The sequence below is a fragment of the Ictidomys tridecemlineatus genome, chromosome 15, assembly GCF_052094955.1.
Source record: "Ictidomys tridecemlineatus isolate mIctTri1 chromosome 15, mIctTri1.hap1, whole genome shotgun sequence".
Classification (NCBI taxonomy): domain Eukaryota; kingdom Metazoa; phylum Chordata; class Mammalia; order Rodentia; family Sciuridae; genus Ictidomys; species Ictidomys tridecemlineatus.
The window spans coordinates 50,223,704-50,246,873 of record NC_135491.1 but is presented as its reverse complement, the minus strand read 5'-3'; the positions used below and the strand labels follow the sequence as shown (position 1 = coordinate 50,246,873).

The following is a 23,170-nucleotide window of genomic DNA, read 5'->3' as shown; positions in this document are numbered from 1 at the left end:
ATTCAAGACTTGTTTTGTTGCCTAATATGGAAAATGGCTGTGTGCACTTGAAGAGTGCGTATTCAGCTGTCATTGGGTGGAATGTTCTTATGTGATTTGATTTTTTTTCTGTCCTGTCCACCACTGAAAGTAGGGTATTAAAGTTCACGCTGTTACGTTACAATCTATCATTCCCTTCAGATCTATTAGTATTTGCCCTATATGTTTAGGTGGTCTGATGTTGAATGCATATATATTCATAATTTTTATATCCTCTTAATGAATCAACACTTTTATCGTATAATTTTTTAAAAAATCGGCTTTATTTTTTAAATACATGACAGTGGAATGCATCACAATTCTTACTACACATAGAGAACAAATTTTCATAGCTCTATATAAAAAGTATGTTCACATCAATTCATGTCTTCATACATGTAGTTTGAATAATGATGTCTAAGAGCCTTTAGCATTTTTATAAAACAACATGATGTTTTCCCAAAAAAAAATTTGCTCTAGTTTTGAAGGGTTTGGGGCCACAGAAGCAGCTGATGAGGAAAGCACCTGACATAGTGTGGCTACATGATTCTGAGAAACACCAAATTCTTTTGTGGAAACATACAGGTTGTTCTTACCTGGACTGTCCTTCCCTTTTCCCTTTAGCAAATTTCTACTCATCCTTCAATACCTACTTGAATGTGGAAAATTCCCAGTAGCTAACCCAGCCAATTAGACCCTTTCTTTGGAGATGTGGATTCTGCACGGGGATAAAGATGCTCACACAGCAGCACTGTCCAGGGACGACTGTGCAGGAGTTTGGGGCACTGAGAACAACTGGCACAGCTCAACTCTTCATTTACTGGACTTTGCCATCAGATTCTCTTGATCTCTCCAATGTCCTCTAGCAAATTGTTTTTATTTAAATCACCCAGCTCACATATTGCTGCTTGCAATCCAAGTCCCCAATTGCTGCCCAGTCTCCCCAGCATTGCTTCAGACTTTCAGAATGAAGGATATTTACACTGAGGTTATTACAAAGAGTCTCTTCTCCTGAGACCCAACCTTAAGAAAGATAGCAGCAGTGTCTGACCATGCCCTGTCTCATTCTGAAAAGTCTGAGGCTGGCTATTGAGGAGAGCACAGATGCCTTTGTTTCACCAGAAGCTGTGCCAATCCTGTGCTCAAAGGCTAAGAGAAGGTATTGAAGGCCACAGAGCTAGAGAGAAGCAGAGGGTCAGCTCCTGGGCACAGAAGCTGTCCTTTAATCCTGGCTGGGCTCCTCCACAAGCAGGACAGGGACCTTGCTATCTTTTCTCACAAGTGTCTCCTCTTCTTCCGTCCTCTACCTGATACACAGAAGGCATTGAAAACATGCTCGCATGTTTGACAATAAAGTATAATCACCAGCTGCACTGTAATCGGAGACACTGTGACTCAGCGTTGAGCAAAGTAGTCCAAGGACATCCATTGGTGATGTCCCAAGGAGAACACCCCCCCCCCCAAGTCTGGTTGTCCCACAGCCTGAGGGACAGGGTGTCAGGGATCACGGGCAACTCTGCAAGACCCCTTTATTAATTTCTGAGGATGCTCTCAAGGAGCAGTGGAGCTTTCAGGTGGGTGTGGGGGTGACAGGTCTAGGAGTGACCTTGACTGAAGAGCCAGGCCCTTCAAAAAGAACAGAGCTATTTGGGATGGTGCTGATGTCAATGGAATTGGGCCAAGGTGGACCTCAAAATGCTCCAGGGTTAGAGGGGGAAACATGCCATCCAAATATGTTTAATATGTCAGAAGAGGACAAGTGGGCAGATGGAGCCAGTGGGTGACATGGGCGTGGCACAGCAGAGGGCAAAAAGGGGAGTCCGATTGTAGGGCGGAGCTTATGAGAGGAAGTTGAGCGGAGCCAAGTTGAGCCAAAGGGAGAAGCAGAGCGACCCCAGGGGAGCCCACAATGGGCATAGCTGCAAGGGTGGAGCCAAGAGACGCTGAGTGGAGAAGAGCAAATTAGCAGAATTGGTGGGGCGGAGCCAAGCTGGGCTGAGTGGAGCCAGTTAATGGGCAGAGCTGTCTGGTAGGAGCCCAGTGGAGCTAGTCAGGTGCAACCCGTAGCAGCAGTGGGTGGAGCAGGGCTGGGGGGGGCTGGGGGAGGGGCTAGTGGAAGCTGGAGGGGGGCTGGCCCCACCCAGGGCTCCTCAGGGAAACTCAGTGTGAGAACCAGGAGCCAAACTGGGGAGTGGAGGGCATAGTGGGTGCTCCTGCAGCAGGAGAAGGGAGCCAGAGAGGTGCATATGCTCTGGAAATCCTGTCGGCCTTCACTGTGGGCCCAGCAAGGAACTGGGCCCTTGGGCTCCCATGGCCTAAGAGGCGATGTGAGTCTGTTCCGTTGGGGCTTCAGTTTCCCCACTTACAAAGGAAGCAATGGAGGGTGGCCCAGCCTTCCTCAGTCCCTCCATCTCACGGGATGCTGTGGACTGTCTGTGTATTCAGTTGGTTAAGGGATCCATGGGATTTATTGGAGAGGTCCTGTGGAATGTCGCCTTAGAGATCTTTGTTTTCTGGGAGTGGCCATTGTTCTGGCGGGTTCACAGAGACTTCTCCTGGTGCCTGTTGTGTAGATGGTGTGACCTGAAGGTCCAGAGAGTGTAAACGTGTGACACAGCTGTCACTTTCTGGAGCTGGGTCCAGGTCCACGATACACCTCACTCACCAGAAGGGGCTTCCTGGAGCCTGGGCAGTGAGAGCAGCATGGGTGATGGAGGTGGCATTGACCTTTGCCAAAGGTGACCTTTGGGGACTCACTGCATCCATAAAGAGTAGGTTTCTACAGACCTCTGACATCACATCTCCACATAAGGTCTGCTGACAAGGGTCCAGGCATTTCCATTCCTCTTCAGAAAATTCCATGACCACATCCCTTAATGTCAATGGTTCCGCACATTTGGAAAATGTGCTTAAAAAATGGGTGCCACCTGGTAAGAAAAGAGAAGCTGAAAACTGGTACACAGCTCCTCCAAAGTATGAATTATTTACATGAGTCAAAATTCTCATTTTCTGATCGTGTCGTTAACATACACTCTGAAGGGGTGTAGGCAAAAAAGTACAGACGGGCAGAGATCACCGATCATTTTCTGGCTTTCAGGATGTTCCCCCTTAGTGTTATTTCAGCTCCTGGGTACCACAGAAACCTGGGGCTCCTGATGTAGGACTGGAAGCATAGAAATGGATTCAAAGAATGGCAGCCTCCAGAAACAAAGGAGATAATCTTATTCTAGTTTTTGACTTAAATTTCACTTTAAGTATAGCTGTGGGGCATGGCCTGACCCGAGGTTGGCCTGCTGGTTAGGTAGGCCTGGACAGAATCTGCTGTATAGGCTGGATCCTGGGTCTATGGGATTCAGCCTGGTGCTAGGACAGGCCTGGAATAGGTACCAACTTCAAGTCTGGGGCTGCAGGGACTTGCCCAATGCTGGGTTTCATTGGGTTATATTAAAGTGTTGGGGTCCAAGGTAAAATCTGGTGCTGGTTCCCTTTCCTTCCTAAGTGTCTTTCTCATCACACTGGTACTTGGCGCTGAGAAAGGGGTATAATGTAAAGCAGCCATTCCTGCCCCCTTCAATGTATATATACTTCAGTTGTTTGTGGGCTTTTGTTTTATTCATTTATTTATATGTGGTGCTGAGAATCGAACCCAGGGCCTCACGCATGCGAGGTGAGCACTCTACTGCTGAGCCACAACCCCAGTCCGGTCCTTAACTCTTGTACAAGCATTTTCATGGGAGGATAGTTGTTCAAACCACGGGGCCAGGTCCAGCGCCTGCATGTCTTACTCCGTCATCCTGTCTTCTCTACCTGTGGTTGATGACTTGCAAGTTCTGATGCTTCTCCCAACCAAGTTTAAATCCCACTGTTCATCACTCGGGTATTTCATACCAACCAATCCAGGCTAAATACAATTCTGAGTGTGGCTGGAGGAGAACTCACAACTCTGACAGACATGACATTAAAGATACTGCATCACCCTCCAGTGGGCCTTTTCCACAGCCAAACTGTATTTCGTTAGTTTGTTAACTCTCCCCTGATCCTCAAACCTCTCATGCTACCTCCTCCATCCTCGCCCTCATCTTGTAACCTTGTCTTCTAACAGAGTAAATAAAAGCAATCAGACAAAAGTTCACAAGTCTGAGTCATCTCTGGCTCCTCCCTGGCTGATGCTCCAAGTCCAGCATCTTCCCTAGCACGCTGGTTCTGATCTCTTCTTCCTGGCCCAGACTGTGCTCTAGTCTGTTCTCTTCTTTCCCTGCTGCAGCAGAAATATTTTTCTCTACTGGTCATTCCTGTGAATTGATAAACATAATCCACAATTTCTAACATCTTAAACAAAATCTCTTGAACCCCTCTCTCTTCTGCTACTCATCCATTCCTGTTAAGATGATTCTTTCTCGGGTTTCTTGTGGTTTTGCCTCTTTACAAACATAGGCACTAGTGGAGCATGATGGCACATGCCCGTAATCCCAGTGGCTTGGGAGGCTGAGGCAGGAGGATCACAAGTTCAAAGCCAGCCTCAGCAACTTAGTGAGGCCCTAAGCATCTCAGTGAGACTCTGTCTCTAAATAAAATACAAAAAACGGAGTGGGGATGTGGTTCAGTGGTTGAGTGCCCCTAGGTTCAATCCCTAGTACAAAAACAAAACAAAAAAAAAAAAATGTAAGCACTAAAGACCTTTGTTCCAGACCATCTTTCAGGATGTGTGAAAACTGAATAGTCTTACAAGACAGAAAGTTCTCTCTCCAGAGGAGAGAGCAGGTTCCATATCCAGCATAGTAAAGATGTCTCTCTTTGGGGCAAAGTTGGGTTGGTTTTCTTGCAACCCCTAGTGTAAGATTCAGGTTCCCTAAACTCCAGGTTCCTCTAACAACCCAACATATGTGTAGGCATCACATGTCCCGTACTATGTCATCCTCTGTAAAACTAAGGTAAGAAATTGATGCCCTGGCTACTGTTACTGCTGAGTGGTAACTATCTCCAGGCCAAGACATCTTTCATAAGGAATGTGGGCTAGCTCATTTTCCTGCCATCAATAAGCTGATGAGTTCCTGAGGGCACAATGAAAGGACTTCTATGTCCAGGGCCCCCCACCCCACACATATGTATTTCTAGATCTTTATTTTATAAAAACTGGATTACTGTCATATTCTCTTTCAACATGGAAAAGTTTGATCCTACATTTTTTTCCAAAGGAATACCACACAGCCATGATATATTTTTACCACAATTTATTCAATCATTCCTTTATGATGGTCATTCATTTTTTTATTTTTTGGTCCTTACCAAAAATACGATATACATTGATAAACATAAAATCTCCAATACTGGCACTTTATTTTTTTCCCTTAGAAATAGATTCTCAGGAGTGAGATTCCTGGGTTAAAGTGTGTATGTATCAATAATGTTAAAAGACAGTCACAATGTTTTCCAAGGAGGCTGTCACGATTTACATTTCTAACAGCAGTGTATGAAATTAACCTCTCCCCGCTTCCTTGTATTAGAAAGATCACAACTTTGAAATACAAAGACGTACTGGGCTATGGATGTCATGATATATTTGCCCAGAAAGTCATTCATTTTCATATGTAGTCCCAACACATCAATGATCTTAAAAAATAATAGTTTGGTTGCCATTTATAATTCTAATACATGATTTATGGTGGATAGGGAAAGGCTGAACTTGTCAATATGAAATCAAGCCTAAAATGGCACATCTTTCATTTACACAAAAAGATAACTTTTAAAATGTTAATCAACAAACAGTATATGGGGAGATCACTGCACAGTCTAACTTAAAGTGTTTGTGAACACTGAAAGGAAGTGATAACTTATGCTAGGTCAGGTTCTAAAGGGAAATGTTCTAGGTTGCGTGTGAAACTCGAAGTAGAAAAGCCTCTTTAAAACAAAACAATACTGCAGTTACTTCATTTCTAAAGTGGATATGCACATGGAAATTTTAAGAAGCAATGAAATAGACAATTCTTGACTTTTCTTAAAATAAATTATTTTTTTTCTAAAGTCTTTGAAATATGACTAACATTTATGAGCTACATAAACATCCTATCATTTTTTTTTGCAAGACAATTCATAAAATATTGAGAAACGGGAAAACGCACAAAAATACAGGTGGTTTCTGGGTTACACAACATTTTGGTAATAGACATGCATTTGTATGTAAATACCCCACAGAAAAATAACAAGTGCATGATGGATAAGAATATTCTCTTTACATGGTACAATTTCATTCTGTGTGTATACCAAGTAACATAATTCATATGTCTCCTTTTACTTTCTAGATATCCTCTTAATTATCTCACATTTGCAAATTTTAATAAATACTTCTAAAAAATCTTCAAACCCAAAAGTGGGTTAAGACTCCCCAACAGTCATCTGTTGAGGAGGCAGTTCAATAAAAATGGTCACACAACTTACATTGGCAAGCAGTAGGCAAAAACACAGGCTACGTGCTACTTTAAAATCTGTTAATATTTCATTTGGAATGCATACTAGGTTGGAAAGATACTGACACACATGATGTTTATATGGAAAATCTTGTGTTCTAATTATCATAGAGGCCAAGAATTTCAAACTCCCAGTGACCCTTAAATTCACATGTGCAGATTAAAAACGTGTTCTGTGGCATACTCACATATAAATTCCTAGGGTATTATCTCTATATGCTTTTTGCTGCTACCCAGAGTATTCAATTCATTAATTTTTAAAAGCTCATTGTAATACAGTTGGGTATGTCTATCTACAATTTGATATATTCTGATATGTATACTTTACCTGGGTATTATACCCAATTCCTAGAATAATATTCTTCTTAAGGGCTCCTGTATTTTACACATTTTTGAGTTGAGAAATTTTATCTCAACATGAATTCTTCATGAGGTTTCTATCCATTGCAAGGATTTTGGTATACAGTTTTCCACGATACAACTTGGTTGCAGTCTCAGGGTCTATCTCCTATGTGTACTCTCTGATGGACACTCAGTCGGGACTTCCTGCTGAAGGCCTTTCCACACTCGGAACACTCATATGGTTTCTCTCCTGTATGGATTCTCAGATGTAACCTAAGAGTAGACCTCTGGCTGAATGTTTTGCCACATTCAGTACATTCATAGGGCTTCTCTCCTGTGTGAGTTCTCATGTGTATGATGAGTTGTGAGTTCTGGATAAAAGATTTGCCGCATTCACTGCACTCATAGCGTTTCTCCCCTGTGTGAATTTTCTGATGTATGATGAGGTTCGATTTCTTAAAGAAGGTTTTTGCACATTCATTACACTCATAGGGTCGCTCTCCTGTATGAATTCTCTGGTGTGTAGTGAGTTCAAACTTCTGAGCAAATGTCTTTCCACATTCGCTACATTCATAGGGCTTCTTCTCCATATGTGCTCTCTGGTGTACAATGAGGTTTGACTGGTGGGTGAAAGCTTTTCCACACTCGGGACATTCAAAGGGTTTCTCCCCAGTATGAATTCTCTGATGTTTGATGAGGTTTGCCTTATGGGAGAAGGTTTTCTTACATACATTACATTCATAGGGTTTTTCTCCAGTGTGTATTCTCTTGTGACTAATGAGCAGTGACTTAAAGGAGAAAGCCTTGTCACAGTAATTACAAAGAAAAGGCTGAACCAGGTTTTTAATTTTCTGATGTTTAAAAATGACTTCTTTATGGCTGAGGGCTTTTCCACTTTTATTATAATCAGAGTAATCTACTCCAGGGTGGGTTTTCTCTTGCTTCAGATATAGGAGTGGTTTTCCAAAGCCATTGCATTCATCAGCTTGCTTTCTTGCATAGCTTCTATTAAGTAAATCTGAATTATGTTTCAATGTCTTTTCATATAAGTCATATTTATAGGGCACTTGTCTTAAAGAAACAAAGTCTGTATTCAGATTAAATGTTTTTCCAAAGAGATTATCTCTTTCTTCAACTGGAGTTTGGTTTTTGAGGATTATAAACTGCTTCGCCTGCTCATCTGGGTTTCTGTGGTCCCTCTCCATTTGGTCATCGGCCTTCCACACTTCTAGGATCAAACAGAATGAAATGCACTTTATCAATCCTTTCTGTATAATGTCACAGAAGGGGAAGTCTCCACAAATGTGTTATAGGGGTGATTCTTTGTTCCCAGTACTTAAAAAAAAAAAAACAAACAAACAAACAAAAAAACCCAGTGCAAACTTTTCCTCTTAAATCTTGAAAGGAAAAGACACATAAAACTTGTGCACACCAAAAAAGTGTGAATTAACAATGGACATAAGTAGCACTGGCAGATGACAAAATAACCTTAAAGAAAACAGAAATTGAAATAAAAACAAAGATCAGCAACCAGGGCACAAATAGTATGGAAAAGCTGGCAATTTCAGGAATAAAGGAGATTGTCACAGTGTCCTCAAGAACAGTGAATAGTTAACATCTTCATCTACTTATTTTCTTGGTCTTTGTTAAGTGGTGGTGCCACACAGATGAGGTTAGTAACTGACACTTTAGATTACTATGGTAAGATCAGTACTGGTCTGCATGCTTCTTGGCTTTCCTCCTCCTCCTCCTCCTCTGCTCCTATAAACCAAAATAACCTCTTGAAATCAGCATTTCTCATAGTTTGCAGAAACAATCCTATTTTAGAACTCTGTCTTTTTGCAAATGGATGGCAAGATCCAGGAATTCATTCTGTTGGAAATAGAAAATAAACCCAAATCCTTACAACAGAGTTGCTCACACTCGTTGCTATTGCTGGGTCTACTGCTGTGTTTCTACTGAAGTTGTTGGAGAATGACAGTTTTTACCACTACAGTTTTTCTCCTTTTAAGATTGCCCTCCTTTAATTTGAATATTAAAGATTGCCCAGACTTGGCTTAGGCCCTTAATAACCTTTACTTTTATCTTGTGTATTAGTGGTTATTCCTAACTTACTTGTGATTCTACAACCATTTCATCCAAGATAAAGAGGATAAATTTTTCATTACAAGACTTCATTAAGGCTATGACACCAATTCCCATGAGCTAAAATATAGAAGTCACCATTCTGACTGGCAGACTGAGAATGCCAGTGCAAGAGCAACTGATTATAACACCAAAAGTATCTTTAAAAAAAAAAAAAGAGGGTGGGGTTTAAGCAGGTACCCCCAAACAAAACAAAACACAACTTGAGTTAATCCGAGACAATAAGCCATCACCTATAGGACACATAGGATATAAAGGTGACTTCTAGTACTAATACTGACCCCAACTAAATAAAAGGGGTAACTATAAAATTATAGACATTTCAGTTAAAACCCAGGACTATTTTAAGACTGGTGAAACTGTCCTGCTTAATGTCTAACCCAAATTCTGGAGACTGAAGTCAAGGAAGTAAAAGGATAAGGGAAAAATAGCCAACATTTTGGCTCTTGCCCTCTTAAGCCACCCAAAACTCGGGGAACAATGGGCCCTACAACTCCCTTGAGTCAAATGACCTCCCAATCAGGGGGATCAAGAGGACCCTAGAAAACAGGAAGCCAACTTGTGCACAATGTGCAAAGAGGAAGGTCTTCACTGGAGAGGGACATGTCCCTGATGCTTCCAAGAGAAGTCAAGTGTGGTCAGCAAGACCCTGACCCATCCTGGCAGATGGCACAACTCATGGTAGAATAAAAGTTAAAGGAGCCAAGAGGCTTCTCATAAAGCTGCAGTCTGGCTAGGCACAATTCAGGAGCCACTTGTCAAAAGAAACGAACTTTATTTTTAGAACACACACGCCAAACCACACAGCTCTTCAGGAAAACCTTCAGAGCCCAACTGCCACCACAGGCTTCCCACAAGCCTCTCAACCTCCCCCACTCCTCCTACTCTTGAGGCCAACTGGCTGGGTCGCGTGGGCGGAGCCAAAAAAAAGTCCCCCAATGAGCAGGTCTGAAAGGGCGGGGAAACAACCCAATCAGTTGGCAGCTAGAAGTTTGCTGGGGCCGCTGTGAGCCAATCATCAGTTGGCAGCTGGAAGTTTGCTGGCAGCTGGAAGTTTGCTGGGGCCCCTTCGGCTGTGGCTCTCAACATCTCCCCCTCTCTGTTTAAATAACAAGCACGTGGCTTAGGGACCGTGCCTGCCTTAGGTTGTCCAATACTACATATGGTCCTTAGATGAGCTGACCTCAAGGCGTCAGCCTCCTGTCTTACGTTGGTACCATTGCAATTGGATCTTACCCGTCATTGACTACCAGTCCAGCATACAGCCACACCCATGGATAGGTCTTTGTACCAGCGGGGGGGGGGGGGGGGGGGGGGGGGGGGGGTGAAGTTCTTTGCCTCACCTCTGTTGGCCCCAAAATTTTAGCTGAATGACCATGACAAGCAGAAGGGAGGAGGATACACCAAGCCAATTGACAGCTCCTTTTGGAAAAATTATACCACTGATTTTTGCTGACGCCATCAGCAAAAATACCCCAACACTACCACAAGTTGCTGCACCAACAGATAGTTCACAATGCATACAAGTGAGTTCACAATGCATACAAGTGATACATAGTCCAGGCAAGTTCTGCAAGCAGTTCAGTGATGGCTCCTTTTGGAAAAATTGTACCACCAATGATGCACGGGGAACGACTGAGGGTAAGTGATAAGGTAAACTGCTCGCCCCTGAGGGCAGGGCGAGAGGATGGGTAGCCATTTTAAGATTCTTCTTTTGGGCTGGGGATGTGGCTCAAGCGGTAGCATGTTCGCCTGGCATGCGTGCAGCCCGGGTTTGATCCTCAGCACCACATACAAACAACGATGTTGTGTCCGCCAAAAAATATTAAAATTCTCTCTCCTCTCAAAAAAAAAAAGTGTTCCTTCCTTTCTCTCCTCTACTTTCTTCCTTTCTCATTTAAAAAAAAGATTCTTTTGTTTCATTTCGCTTTTGTTTTAAGTTGCCTGTCCCTGGAGATGAGTGAGACGGAAGAAAAACTGCTCACATCTGAGGAAAAACTATTTGCGTCTGAGGAACAGATAGGGAGAAAGGACAGATGGACATTTCAGGAGGATAGAAAGGCTGATATAATGATTTTGTGTTGTTCCATTTTTGTTTCATTCTGTCTCAGTTTTGTTTGGTGTTATCTTGTTGGGTTGTATTATAGTAGAAATATGGGATCAGAAATTAGTAAAAAACAAACTGAAAGAGTGTTAATTGTTAGAGGAAGGAGGCATCTCAGTAAAATCAAGAGCAGTCAGGGCATACGTTGATACAATACAAAAATGTAGCCCATGGCTTTTTATTTATTTATTTTTTTAAAGAAAGGAGAGGGAGAGAGACACAGAATTTTTTAATATTTATTTTTCAGTTCTCGGCAGACGCAACATCTTTGTGGTGCTGAGGATCAAACCCGGGCCACACGCATGCCAGGTGAGCGTGCTACCTGAGCCACATCCCCAGCCCTGCCCATGGCTTTTTAAGGAGGAGTTGTTAAATATATCACAATGGAACCATCATGGTGAAGATTTAAAAAGAATAGAAAAGGAAAGCCCAGGGACTCTGCCAGTTGGCACATTGCCATTGTGGACGTTCGTATCTTGTTTGCTTAGTCCAAAGCCTTCAGTTCAGACAATGGTAGAGGAAGGAGAAGACATACTGATTCAAGTAAAAGAGAAGGTCTCTCAAGTTAAGCAGAGGAAAAGATTCAAGTAAAAGAGAAGGTCTCTCGAGCTAGTCAGAGGAAGAAAGTTGAGAGCACAAAAAGCCATCAGGGGAAAAGTTACAACAGGAGACTGCTACTAACACCTTTCTATCACCAGAGGGTGTAAGTGTCCAACAGCGCCACCTCCATATGCTGGGAGGCCCCCAACCCCTGCAGTTGATAGTTGGGATCCTGAGACAGGATCTCAAATATTAACATGCCCTGTATTTGAGTAGGCAGGAGGGCAGTGAATTCACCATGCTTTAAATTTCAAAAAAGTGAAGCAGCTAAAAGAGGCTGTAACAACCTATACTCCTCAAGCACCCTTCACTGAAAGCATGGTTGAATCCATTACCAACTTGAACATGACGCCAGCAGACTGGGCTAATATGTGTAAAGCTGTGCTAAATGGAGGACAATACCTGTTATGGAAGGTTGCCAATGAGGAATTTTGCAAGGAGTCTGCTAGGCGAAATGCAGCAGCTGGTTATCCTCAGAGAAATCTAGATATGTTGTTAGGAAAGGGACCTTATGAGGATCAGCAGCAACAAATTGCATAAGATCCTGGCGTATACTTACAAATTGCTGTAGATGCGGTTAGGGCATGGAAGACTTTACAAGGACATGGAGATCTGCAAGATCAATTATCTAAGGTAATACAAGGAGCTAAAGAACCTTACGCTGAATTTGTAGATAGGCTTATTCAAACAGCTACCAGAGTTTTTGGGAATACAGAACAAGCAATGCCATTAATAAAACAACTGGCTTACGAGCAAGTGAATCGTTGGTGCAGAGAAGTCATTAGACCATGGAAACATGAAGATTTAAACACATATTAAATTATGTAGAGACATTAATGAACGGGCAAATCGTGGCAGCTGCAGTAAAACAGGCTTTAGATGCCAGGCCAAAAACATGCCACAATTGTGAACAAACAGGACATTTTAAAAGGAATTGCCCCATAGGAGGAGGGTTTAACAAAACTAGGTATCAAAGGAGTAGAATACCGGGTATTTGCCCACGATGCCATAGAGGGAGCCATTGGGCTAATGAATGCTGCAGTCTGGCTGGGCACAATTCAGGAGCCACTTGTCAAAAGAAATGAACTTTATTTTTAGAACACACGCCAAACCACACAGCTCTTCAGGAAAACCTTCAGAGCCCAACTGCCACCACTGGCTTCCCACGAGTTCCCAAGAGTGATCCCTAATAAATCTCAGCTGACTCTAACAGACAGAAAAAAGGTCAGTTTTGACCAGCTTGGTCTTAAATACCTGGCAGAAGAATATAACCAGAATACAGCCATACATGGACATTTAGAATATAAAACAATGTTCTTTTACTTTAGATTTACATCTGTGTCAGTCCTTCTGAAAGTAAGTAAAACTGGGAGGCTATAAAGGAAGGGTTTTATACAGGAGTGCCTGAGAAATATCACAAAAAGCACTGTCAGAGTCACAAGTTTGTTCTGAGTCAATTTGAAACATATCTGTGCTTTTCTTTTTTTCTAGTATGATTATTATGAACTGCTGCTCAGATTCTCCTTTTGGAGTTTGCAATTCATCACTTCCAGCCTGGTGACTTGATTTTCATCAAGACCTAGAAAGAAGACAAGCTTCAACCAAGCTGGAAAAGACCTTACCAAGTGCTCCTAATCACCATGGCTATCAGAACTGCTAAAAGGGGGAGAACTCATTACCATAGGTCATTTCCACCTCAGAAAGTTAAAATATCTAGGATGGATGGCAATGCCAAAGGGTACAAAAATGAAAATAAGACCAAAAGGTATATAAAGAAAAAGGGGGACTTGAGAAATAGAAAGCTTGGTCGTCCATTTTTAGAATATAGTATTTAGCCTTAATTGGGATATAAAGATCCAATTGTAGCAATTTTTAACTAGAGCTCTTCCCTTTGTCTGCCCCAATTTCAAAATTAGCTAATCATAAATTATAACCCTGAGCTGCTCCTATCAGAACAAGGGGGAACACTGTTAGGGATAAAAGCAGGTTGACTGCCTGCCCAAGTGCACTGCTAGCCAGGTTTAGTGGCACACTCTTATGACAGAAGTAACATTTGCCTTGCTGACCCACTTTTGAGTACGTTTGATTTCTTGTGGCAGCTCAATATTTCTAAAAAGGCTGACATTAAAATAGCTTAGTCTTATGGGGTTAACAGACATACCAGAAAATTAGGAGTTAAAAGATGAACCTTATAACTATAATAAGGCACATCAAGAGATGAGAAGTTGAAGAATCGGCTTGGAGTCAGTAGAAATACCAAGAAGTTACAAGCCAGACAAGATAAGGTCACTAAAATCAAATCCACTGAAACAGGATGATAGTTTGCTCTACTCTAAAAAGATTATTAGGGACTTTCCCAGATAAGAACAAATCCAGGTGGTGAGGGACAAACACATGCATATAATGGTTGTGAAGTAGCCTGCAGAATTACCTTATTAGCATAGAATAAAACACCCTTAAGCTGGCAATGAGACAGTCCCATCAAGAGGCATGAAGAGCTCAGACTAAACTAAAACCCCACCACTACACTGATGGCACCAAAAGACTGGGCCGCTGCCTACCCTGAAGATGCCATAAAAGCTGTACACCTTTGTCTTCTGTTTGAGCCCGTCTGACACACTGTCAGGCTGTCTCCCTTCTTAAGCAGAAGTTCCAATAAAGCCTTGTCTATGTGTTTACACTCTTTTGACTGGCTCTCATTTCTATAAAGTTGAAAGTTCCCTGTCTGATATAAACACCACATAATTATTCAGAAACTCACTGCTACTAGGCAAACAGTGAGATACATCTGAAAGCTGTTCTTACCCACTGAAAGTAAGTTGCTATAATTCTCCAGCATCACATCCATGTATAGAATCCTCTGAGAGGGGTCCAGTTGCTCCCATTCCTCCTGGGTGAAGTCCACAGTCACATCCGTGAATGAAACTGATCCCTGAAATTGCATATTAATCTGAAATGATCATGTTTTGGTGATGTGGAAAGGATATATGAAAACTTATTCTTACAATGTTGTAAGTTACCCACCATGAAAATTTACAAATAATACCTATGGTACATCTTGTTTACTATATTTTGACTCCAAAAATATGTGGTTAAGATCCCTGTATCTTTGGCACTATCATATTTGATAGGTATCTAACAACAAAAGCTGATTCTGCTGTTAAGATATATACAGGGAGCTGGGCGCAGTGGTACACGCCTGTAATCCCAGTGGTTCAGGAGGCTGAGGCAGGAGGATTGTGAGTTCAAAGCCAGCCTCATCAACTCAGGAACACCCTGTCTCTATAAAAAAAAGAGCTGGGGATGTGGCTTACAGTGGTTAAGCACCCCTGGGTTCAATCCCAGGTACCAAAACATATATCTCAGTATATGACGTTACCAGGGTAGTGACGAAACTCACATAAACATTAATTTTGTAGTAGCAAACTATTAAAAAGTTTTGAATATTGAAAAAAACAGGAGGATTTCTATTTATGAAACAAATAGTCAGCTCTAAGTAAGGATCTCCCGACCTCCTTCAAGCCATAAAAATAGAAAAAAATTTTTTTTTGTACTGGGAATCAAACACGGGGGCACTTTACCACCGAGTTATACTTTGGCCCTTTTTATTTTTTCTTTTGAGATAGAGTCTCATGAAGATGCCCAGGCTGATCTGTGATCCTCCTGCTTCAGCCTCCCGGGTTGCTGGGATTATAGACATGTGCCACAACATTTAGCTTTATAGCCTGATTTAATAGCCAATTAGATACAGTTGAAAAGATGGTTAGCAAACTGGAAAATATCAGTAAAAAATATCCAGACTGAAATAAATACAAAAGGATCAAAGGATGGAAAATACATTTAAAAGCCTAAAAGACACATAAGTTAAAGGGCCTAACATAGTTGCTCTTGGAGTTCTATTTTAAGAGGTAAAATATTTGAAGAGACAATGGCTGAGAATTTTCCAAAACCATTCACAGCAGGCCACAGTTTCAAAAAAACACCACTAATCCCAAGTAAAGTACAAGAAACCCTACTTTTGGGCACATCATCATAAAACTGCCAAAAACCCTAGAAGAAAAAAAAGTATTACCTTCAAAGGCACGATAAAACTGATGGATTATTTTTCAAAAGAAATAATGGAAGCCAAATATTGGAATATCTTCAAAGTGCTGAAAATATTTATAATGACAAGCAAACATTTTCTAAAAAGGGTCTAGTAAATATTTTAGATTTTGCAGGCTATGTGTAGATCTGCTTAAACGAATCAATTCCACCATCCTACCACAAAAGCAGAGACAAGATATAAGCAAATGGTGTAGGTATGTCTCAATAAAACTTCATTTATGGACACTTTGCATCTGAATTTCATATCAGTTCAAAGAACAAAATGCTATTCATTTAATTTTATTCCCAACCATTTAGAAATGTAAAAACCGGCCTTGGCTTGTGGGTTATACAGGACCAGGCAGCAGGTGATTTGGACAATGGTTTTGACAGCCCTTGCTCTGAAATGATGACAGGAACATAATAAGTGTGTTAGGTGGTACTTACCCCAGGAGGGCACGGTGGCGCACACCTATAATCCCAGCATTTTAGGAGGCTGAGGCAGGAGGATTGCAAGTTCAAGGTCAGTCTCAGCAACTTAGTGAGGCCTTAAGCAACTCAGCAAGACCCTATCTCTAATAAAATACAAAATAGGTCTGGGGATGTGGCTTAGTGGTTGAGTGCCCCTGGGTTCAATTCCCGGTGCAAAAAAAAAAAAAGATACTCCAGAAGAAGAAAACTAAACCTACCATGAGTCAATTTGATGCAAAAACAATAGCAAATCTGTAAAATATATTAAAATAAGCAAACAATGGAGTGGGAGAAGATGTTAAATAATAAGCTGTAACTCATTTTTGGATGCCAGCAACATGGGAGTTGTGGCAAGAATAAAATATGTTTGGGAAGAAAACAAATGCTGATTAAGCTGTCTTTAAAATATGTATTTAAGCACATTTTTATTACCTAGGGGCAGATTGCTTGGGGGAGCCTGGCCCAAATTCTTATCTGTACTTGGTTTGTTTTGTCTTGAACATATGCAGATGATTAACTGTCCCTCCTTTCACATCAGGCTGAATTGGATCAGATGAGAAGACACTTCATCTCACAGAAGGGTTCTGCTTTAATCTACTCCTAAGAGTTAGCCATTGAGCAGAGACAGGAAACAGAACATCCCACTCCAATTATGTTCCTTTCGGACACTCAACACTTGATCTTCACTTTGACCTTGCCAGATGTACCAACTGCATTGATTTCTAGGTTTCCTTATGTTTCTCATGAACTGGAAGATTTTTGTCCAGTAGTAGCAAATTTCTAGACATGGCTAGACTTATGGTACTAGGTTTACTTCGAAAGCACTGCCACATTGCTTCCAGTAGAGCTGTATCATTTTACACCACACCAGGAATACATAAGCTAATGCAGTGTGTGTGTGTGTGTGTGTGTGTATGTGTGTGTGTGTATTTTTGGTGCTGGGGATTGAATCCAAGAGTGTCTAACCACTGAGCCCCATCTCCAGTCCTTTTTATTGAGAGAGGGTCTTGCCAGGTTGCTTGGGCCTCTAAGTTGCTGAGGCTGGCCTTGAATTTTCGACCTCCTGCTTCAGCCTCCTGAGTCATGGGATTACATGGTGCGTGCCATCATGCCTAGCTAAACTAATGCAATCTGAAAAATAATTTAAAAACCCTTAAAGGGTTGGGGTTGTGGTTCAGTGGTAGAGTGCCTGCCTAGCATGCGTGAGACACTGGGTTCAATTCTAAGCACTGCACATAAATAAAAAAAAATAAAGGTCCATCAGCATCTAAAAAAAAAAGGGCTGGGTTTGTGCCTCAGCAGCAGAGCACTTGCCTAGCACGTGAGAGACCCTGGGTTCGATCCTCAGCACACATAAAAATAAATAAATTAAATAAAGGTATTGTGTCCAACTACAACTAAAAAATAAATATTAAAAAAAAAGCAAAAAAAAAAAAAAAAACCAAAATTTAAGTCTTGGGGAAGGGCACACAGGTGTATGAAAGGATATCTTTTAGATCTTACATATCTGAAAGAAAAAAAAACTTCCACCAATCAAAATTTTGAATAGGCAAACAAAGGCAATATTAATTCTAGTTATAATTTTTCAAAATTCAATTTTATACTGATTAGGGATACACAAATAAGTGGCAAAATCTTTTATTTTTTTAAAATTTTTTTAAAATGTCGATGGACATTTATTTATTTATTTATTTATTTATATGCAGTGCTGAGAATTGAACCCAGTGCACACCTGCTAGGCAAGCGCTCTACCACTGAGCCACAATCCCAGGTCAAGTGGCAAAATCTTTTAAGAAAAGCAAAGGAATGATTAATAAAAATGTTGAGAAAATGGCTATCTACCAGGAGGATCTATGGAATGTATCATAAAGAACAGATAACGTGGGCTGGAGTTGTGGCTCTGCGGTAGAGCACTTGCCTACATGTGTTAGGCACTGCGTTCAATTCTCAACACCACATAAACGTGAATAAACAAAATAATGGTATTTTGTCCATCAAGATCACAAGTCCAAGTCCAGACTCAGAAACTAGTGAGGCCTTCAGGAATTTAGTAAGACCCTGTCTCAAAATAAAAAATGAAAAGAGCTGGGGATATAGCTCAGCGATAAAGTACCCTGGGTTTAATCCCTAGTACTTAAAAAAATTGTTATATCATTTTATATATTGCTTTGAACATATTTTACATTCCAGGATTTTAAAAATCAGGGGGAAAAAAGAATGAAGAAGTTTTCTATGCTCTAATATGGAAAGACTTCAAAATATTTTTTTTTTTTGTACCAGAGAATGAACCCAGTGTGCTTAACCACTGAACTATACCCTAAGCCCTTTTTCGTATTTTAATAAGAGACAGGGTCTCACTGAGTTGATTAGGGGCTCCCCAAGTTGCTGAGGCTGGCTTGTGATCTTCCTGCCTCAGCCTCTAGAGCCACTGAATTACAGTTGTGCACCACTATGCCTGGCAAAAGATATGTCATTCAATGACTTTTTTAAAAAAAAAAAGAGAGAGAGAGAATGAAAAAAATAAACCAGACTGGGAGAAAATCTTCAAAATCATATCTGATAAAATACCTAAAATAAATAAATAACTTTTCTTTTTTTTTTAAAGCAGTACTCAGAATTGAACTCAGGGCCTCACACATGCTAGGCAAGTGCTCTACCACTGAGGTACATTCCCAGGCCCTAAAAATAACTCTTAAAACTAAACAAAACAAACAATCTAATTTTTAAAAAAAACAGACAGCAGATCTGAACAAGCACTTCAACAAAGAAGAAAAATAAATGGCAAATAAATATGTGAAAAGATGCTCAACATTATACATCATTAGAGAATTGTAAATTAAAACAAGATACCACTACACATCTATTAGAATGGCCCAAATCCAGAACACTGACGACATGAAATGCTTGTGAGGTATGGAGTAACAGGAACGCTCATTCATTGCTGGTGGGAATGCAAAATGGTAGGGCCACCTGGAAGACAGTTTGGCAGTTTCTTACAAAACTAATCATATTCTTACTATATGGTCCAGCAATCACGTCCATGGTATTTACTCAAATGAATCAAAACTTATGCTGACATAAAAACCTGCATATAATTGCCAAAACTTGGAAGAAACCAAGATGTCTTTCAATAGGTGAATGAATACATAAACTGATTCACCCACACATTGGAATGTTATTTAGTGCTAAAAAGAAATGAACTATCAAGCCAGGGAAAAGTGGAGGAACCTTAAATGCATATTCAAGGAAAGGAAACAAATCTGAAAAGGTTACCTACTGTATGAGCACAACTATAAGGCATTTTGGAAATGGCAAAACTAGGGAGATATGACAATCAAGAGATCACTTTTAGCTGGGGCTTAAGGAGCGGGCAAGAGAAATAAACAGAGCACAGGGGACCTAGGGATAATGAAACTATTTGGTATGATATCATAATAATAGATACATGTCATTTTACATTTGCCAAAGCCCATAGGATGCATAACACAAAGAGTGAACCCTAATGTAAACTATGGACTTGAATTAAAGTATCAATATAGACCTATCAATTCTAACAAATTTACCACAGTAACTCAAGGTGTCAATTCGAATAACATTAAGAATGAAACACAAATAAACTGGGTGCGGTAGTACACACCTGTAATCCCAGCTACTTGGGAAGCTGAGGCAGGAGGATTGCAAGTTCAAAGCCAGCCTTGGTAACTTAGCAAAGCCCTCAGCAATTTAGTGAGACCCTGTCTCAAAAAATAAAAAATAAAAAAGGGCTGGGGATGTGGCTCAGTGTTTAAGTGCCCCTGGGTTCAGTCCCTGATACCATAAAAACACCACTACCAACAACAATAAAACACACCGAACAGTCTGATTCACATGCTATGCTATCTTATATCTGTACCTCTATTTGTACTTGTGTAAATATGTACACATCAACTCTGGAAAGCTACTCAAGAAACTAATGGCAATGGTATCTGTGGGACATAGGGGAAAATTTTAAGAGTTCACTGGCATCATACTACTCTGGTTGGAAAAACAAAATTCATGTCATAATACTCTTCACTTGCACTGAAGAATGCTATAAAGTAGCAACTGTGGACAAACTGATAATCTGATTAATTCTGATTGTTTCTGGGGATGCTATCCAAAACATTGTCTACATCAAAGTCCATAAAATTGGTTCAGACCTAATATAGAGGACACCAAGGGATTAGTATTCATAACCAAAACAAGACATGTAACTCAGTTTGCTATTTGGCTGCTGGCATTGATCACTTATTCTTATCATGTTTTCCTTGAGTCTAACTCATTTATACTTTTCAGACATTTTATGGATTCATATAAAATTCCACAAATGCAATGAAAAACAAGTAGGGAGTAATCAAACAACTCACCTGGGATTTGTTCATTTTCTGAAGTATTTGGGTAAAAGCTGAGAATTACAAAGGCAGAACTGGAAAAGAATAAAAAGGAAGATATTGTTATTAAACATCTGACCTGCCTCAGCCTTTTAAAAATATCTTATTCAGAAATCCCTACATACCACCTGGGAAAATACCACCTTCTTTTTTTCTTAATTTTTTAAAAAAATATTTATTTTTTTAGTTGTAGTTGGAAACAATACCTTTATTTTACTTATTTATTCTTATATGATGCTGAGGATTGAACCCAGGGTCTCGCACATGTGAGGCGAGCGCTCTACCGCTGAGCCACAACCCCAGGCCCCGAAAATACCACCTTCTAGGGATAGTCTCTTTGCCTCTTCAGATGGAGCAAAATGGATCACAAGGGCAACACCCACCTTCAATCACATATTAAGAGACCTAAAATGGCAAGACCAAAACAACCCACCATCAAGAGGCAAAGCCATCAATAGAACCCTTAACTTTAACTGAAATTACCAGAAAAAAAATTTAAGGCAACTATGATTCATACAGTAAAGGCCTAACTGGAAAAGACAGATGACATGAATGAAAAACTAGGGTATTTCAGCAGAGATGAAAACTGCAAGAAAAAAATTAAATGAAAATGCTAAGAAAAAAAAGGAAATTAATGAAGATGAAGGAATCTTTCAACAGGTTCATTAACAGACTCAATAGAGTTAAGAGAAGTTTCAGTAATTTGAAGTGAAGTGACATCACATAATAATGAATGTATCATATCACCAAGAAAATGTAATCATTTTAAATGTATCTGTACCTAAGAGCCATGCATGCAGCTCAGAAGGCTGAGGCAGAAGGACTGTCAGTTCAAAGCCAGCCTCAACAGCTTAACAAGGTCCTAAGCAATTTAGTAAAACTCTGTCTCAAAAAATAAAAAGGGCTGAGGATGTGGCTCAGTGGTAAAGTACCTCTGGGTTCAATCTCTGGTGTGTGCATGTATGTGTGTGTGTGTGTATATATATATATATATATATATATATATATATATATATATATATATATGAAGTAATGTATCTGACAAAAGGAATTTAAAACACAGGAAGCAAAAATTGATGGGCTGGAGATGTGGCTCAGCAGTACAGCACTTGCCTAGTACACGGGAGGCCCTGGGTTTGATCCTAAGCACCACATAAAAATAAGTAAATAAAATAAAGGTATTCTGTCCAACTACAACTAAAAAAAATAAATATTTTTTTTAAAAAAGAAGCAAAATTTGATAAAACTAAAATTTAAAAATAGGTAAATGCACAATTATAGTTGGATAACTCAATATTTTTCTCTTAGTAACAGAATAACAAAAACAAAAAGCATGTAAGGTTACAGAAGAACTGAACCACATTATCAACCACCTGACCAATACATATTATCTACTTAAATAGACATAAAACATTCATCCAGAGACAGACTATAACAAATTTTAAAGAACTGAAATTTATATAAAACTTTTGTACAATCTCTAAATGGTGAAGGCTCCTGGGTGCTATAAAAGGAGACAGCAGTAATTCCAGCCAGATGTAGTGCACGCCTGAAATTTCAATTACTCAGGAGGCTGAGGCAGTAGGATCTCAAGTTCCAAGTCAGCCCAGGCAACTTAGCAAGACCCTGTCTCAAAGTAATAAAAAGGGCTGGGGGTGCAGCTCAGTGATAAAGAGCCCCTGGGTTCGATCTCCAGGAGTAAAAAAGAAAAATAATTTAAAAAGTAGAAATTCAAAACTCGTGCATGTCAAAAAACGACCAGTGCACAAAGTCAAAATAGAAATGAGAAAAACATCTGCTCTTACATCACATAGTACGGGCTGGCTGGGTGACTTTCGGCGAATCACTTCCCCTTCCCGAGCCTGGGCTGACACTGAGCCCTGCATAACGGAAGTCCCAGGGTGGACGTGAGGACCCGAGCCTCTGCCGAAACCCCGGTCGGGGGAACCCCGCCCGCCTGCTGCGCGCGCCGCAGGGGGCCCCAGGCGGGGCCAGGTGCGCCGGCCCCGCCCCTCGCCGCCCGCGCGCGCCCGCGGGCCTTCTGGACTCGCTCCCGCGCGGCCCGAGCTCCTCGCCGCCCGTCGGAGGCGCGTCTTCTGACAAAGGGAGAAGGCGAGTCCTCGTAGCCGCCCAGTCCCGCGCTGTCCTAGCCCTCCCACGTCGGGCCAGGCGGGCTCCCGCGGGCCCCACCCAGAGGAGGGCGCCGGACATCCCGGGACACCTCCCCGAGGGTCACTGCAGCCCTCGAGTCGCCGAAGTTTGGGCTCCCACCCCGCCCGGGCACGAACCCATCCGTCATCTCCTGCCACTCGGCCCCAGCCGCGCACAGCTGTCTGGCAGCTCCCCTTGTACCTGGCAGGGCGCAGCCTCCACTCGGGGGCCCCGTGCCACGCCGGGTTACGGCGTGTAGCGGTGAAGAAGCGCGGAGAAGGGGACCCTGTCACCCACTCGCGGCTGGAGGTGGGGGAAGGGCGCCTCTGGCGCGCTCGCAGCACTGCTCATGCGCAGATAGAAGGGCCGCACGCCGTTCC

The 23,170-nt window shown here is 41.3% G+C and overlaps 1 protein-coding gene and 1 long non-coding RNA gene across 6 annotated transcripts in view; one reads left to right on the top strand and one right to left on the bottom strand.

Annotated features, from left to right (window-relative positions):
• LOC144370905 (uncharacterized) overlaps positions 1–14,353 on the top strand; it is a 24,848-nt gene extending 10,495 nt beyond the window's left edge. Inside the window, exons 2-3 of the long non-coding RNA XR_013430989.1 lie at positions 11,321–11,382; positions 13,165–14,353. This is a non-coding gene — a long non-coding RNA (uncharacterized LOC144370905). The remainder of the gene's footprint in view (positions 1–11,320; positions 11,383–13,164) is intronic.
• On the bottom strand, positions 5,235–23,170 carry Zfp1 (ZFP1 zinc finger protein). 5 transcript variants are annotated; one of them, XM_040279887.2, is made up of 5 exons: positions 22,992–23,156; positions 20,616–20,674; positions 19,081–19,200; positions 14,479–14,605; positions 5,235–8,052 (listed from the first exon to the last, which is right to left on the bottom strand). In XM_040279887.2, exons 4-5 carry the CDS (start codon positions 14,519–14,521, stop codon positions 6,977–6,979), a joined length of 1,119 nt encoding a protein of 372 aa, XP_040135821.1. In that variant the 5' UTR covers positions 14,522–14,605; positions 19,081–19,200; positions 20,616–20,674; positions 22,992–23,156; the 3' UTR covers positions 5,235–6,976. The 5 variants fall into 5 exon arrangements, with proteins under 5 accessions (XP_040135821.1, XP_005318488.1, XP_077888802.1 ...); XM_005318431.5 differs by lacking the exon at positions 19,081–19,200; XM_078032676.1 differs by lacking the exons at positions 19,081–19,200; positions 22,992–23,156 and adding an exon at positions 22,445–22,579.

Bases quoted from the DNA above. Each gene is read 5' to 3' on its own strand.
- Zfp1 (XM_005318431.5), bottom strand. The intron at 8,053-14,478 runs GTAAGAACAGCT...GTTTGATCCTAG, and splicing joins TAGCAACTTACTTTCAGTGG to AAGTGTGGAAGGCCGATGAC.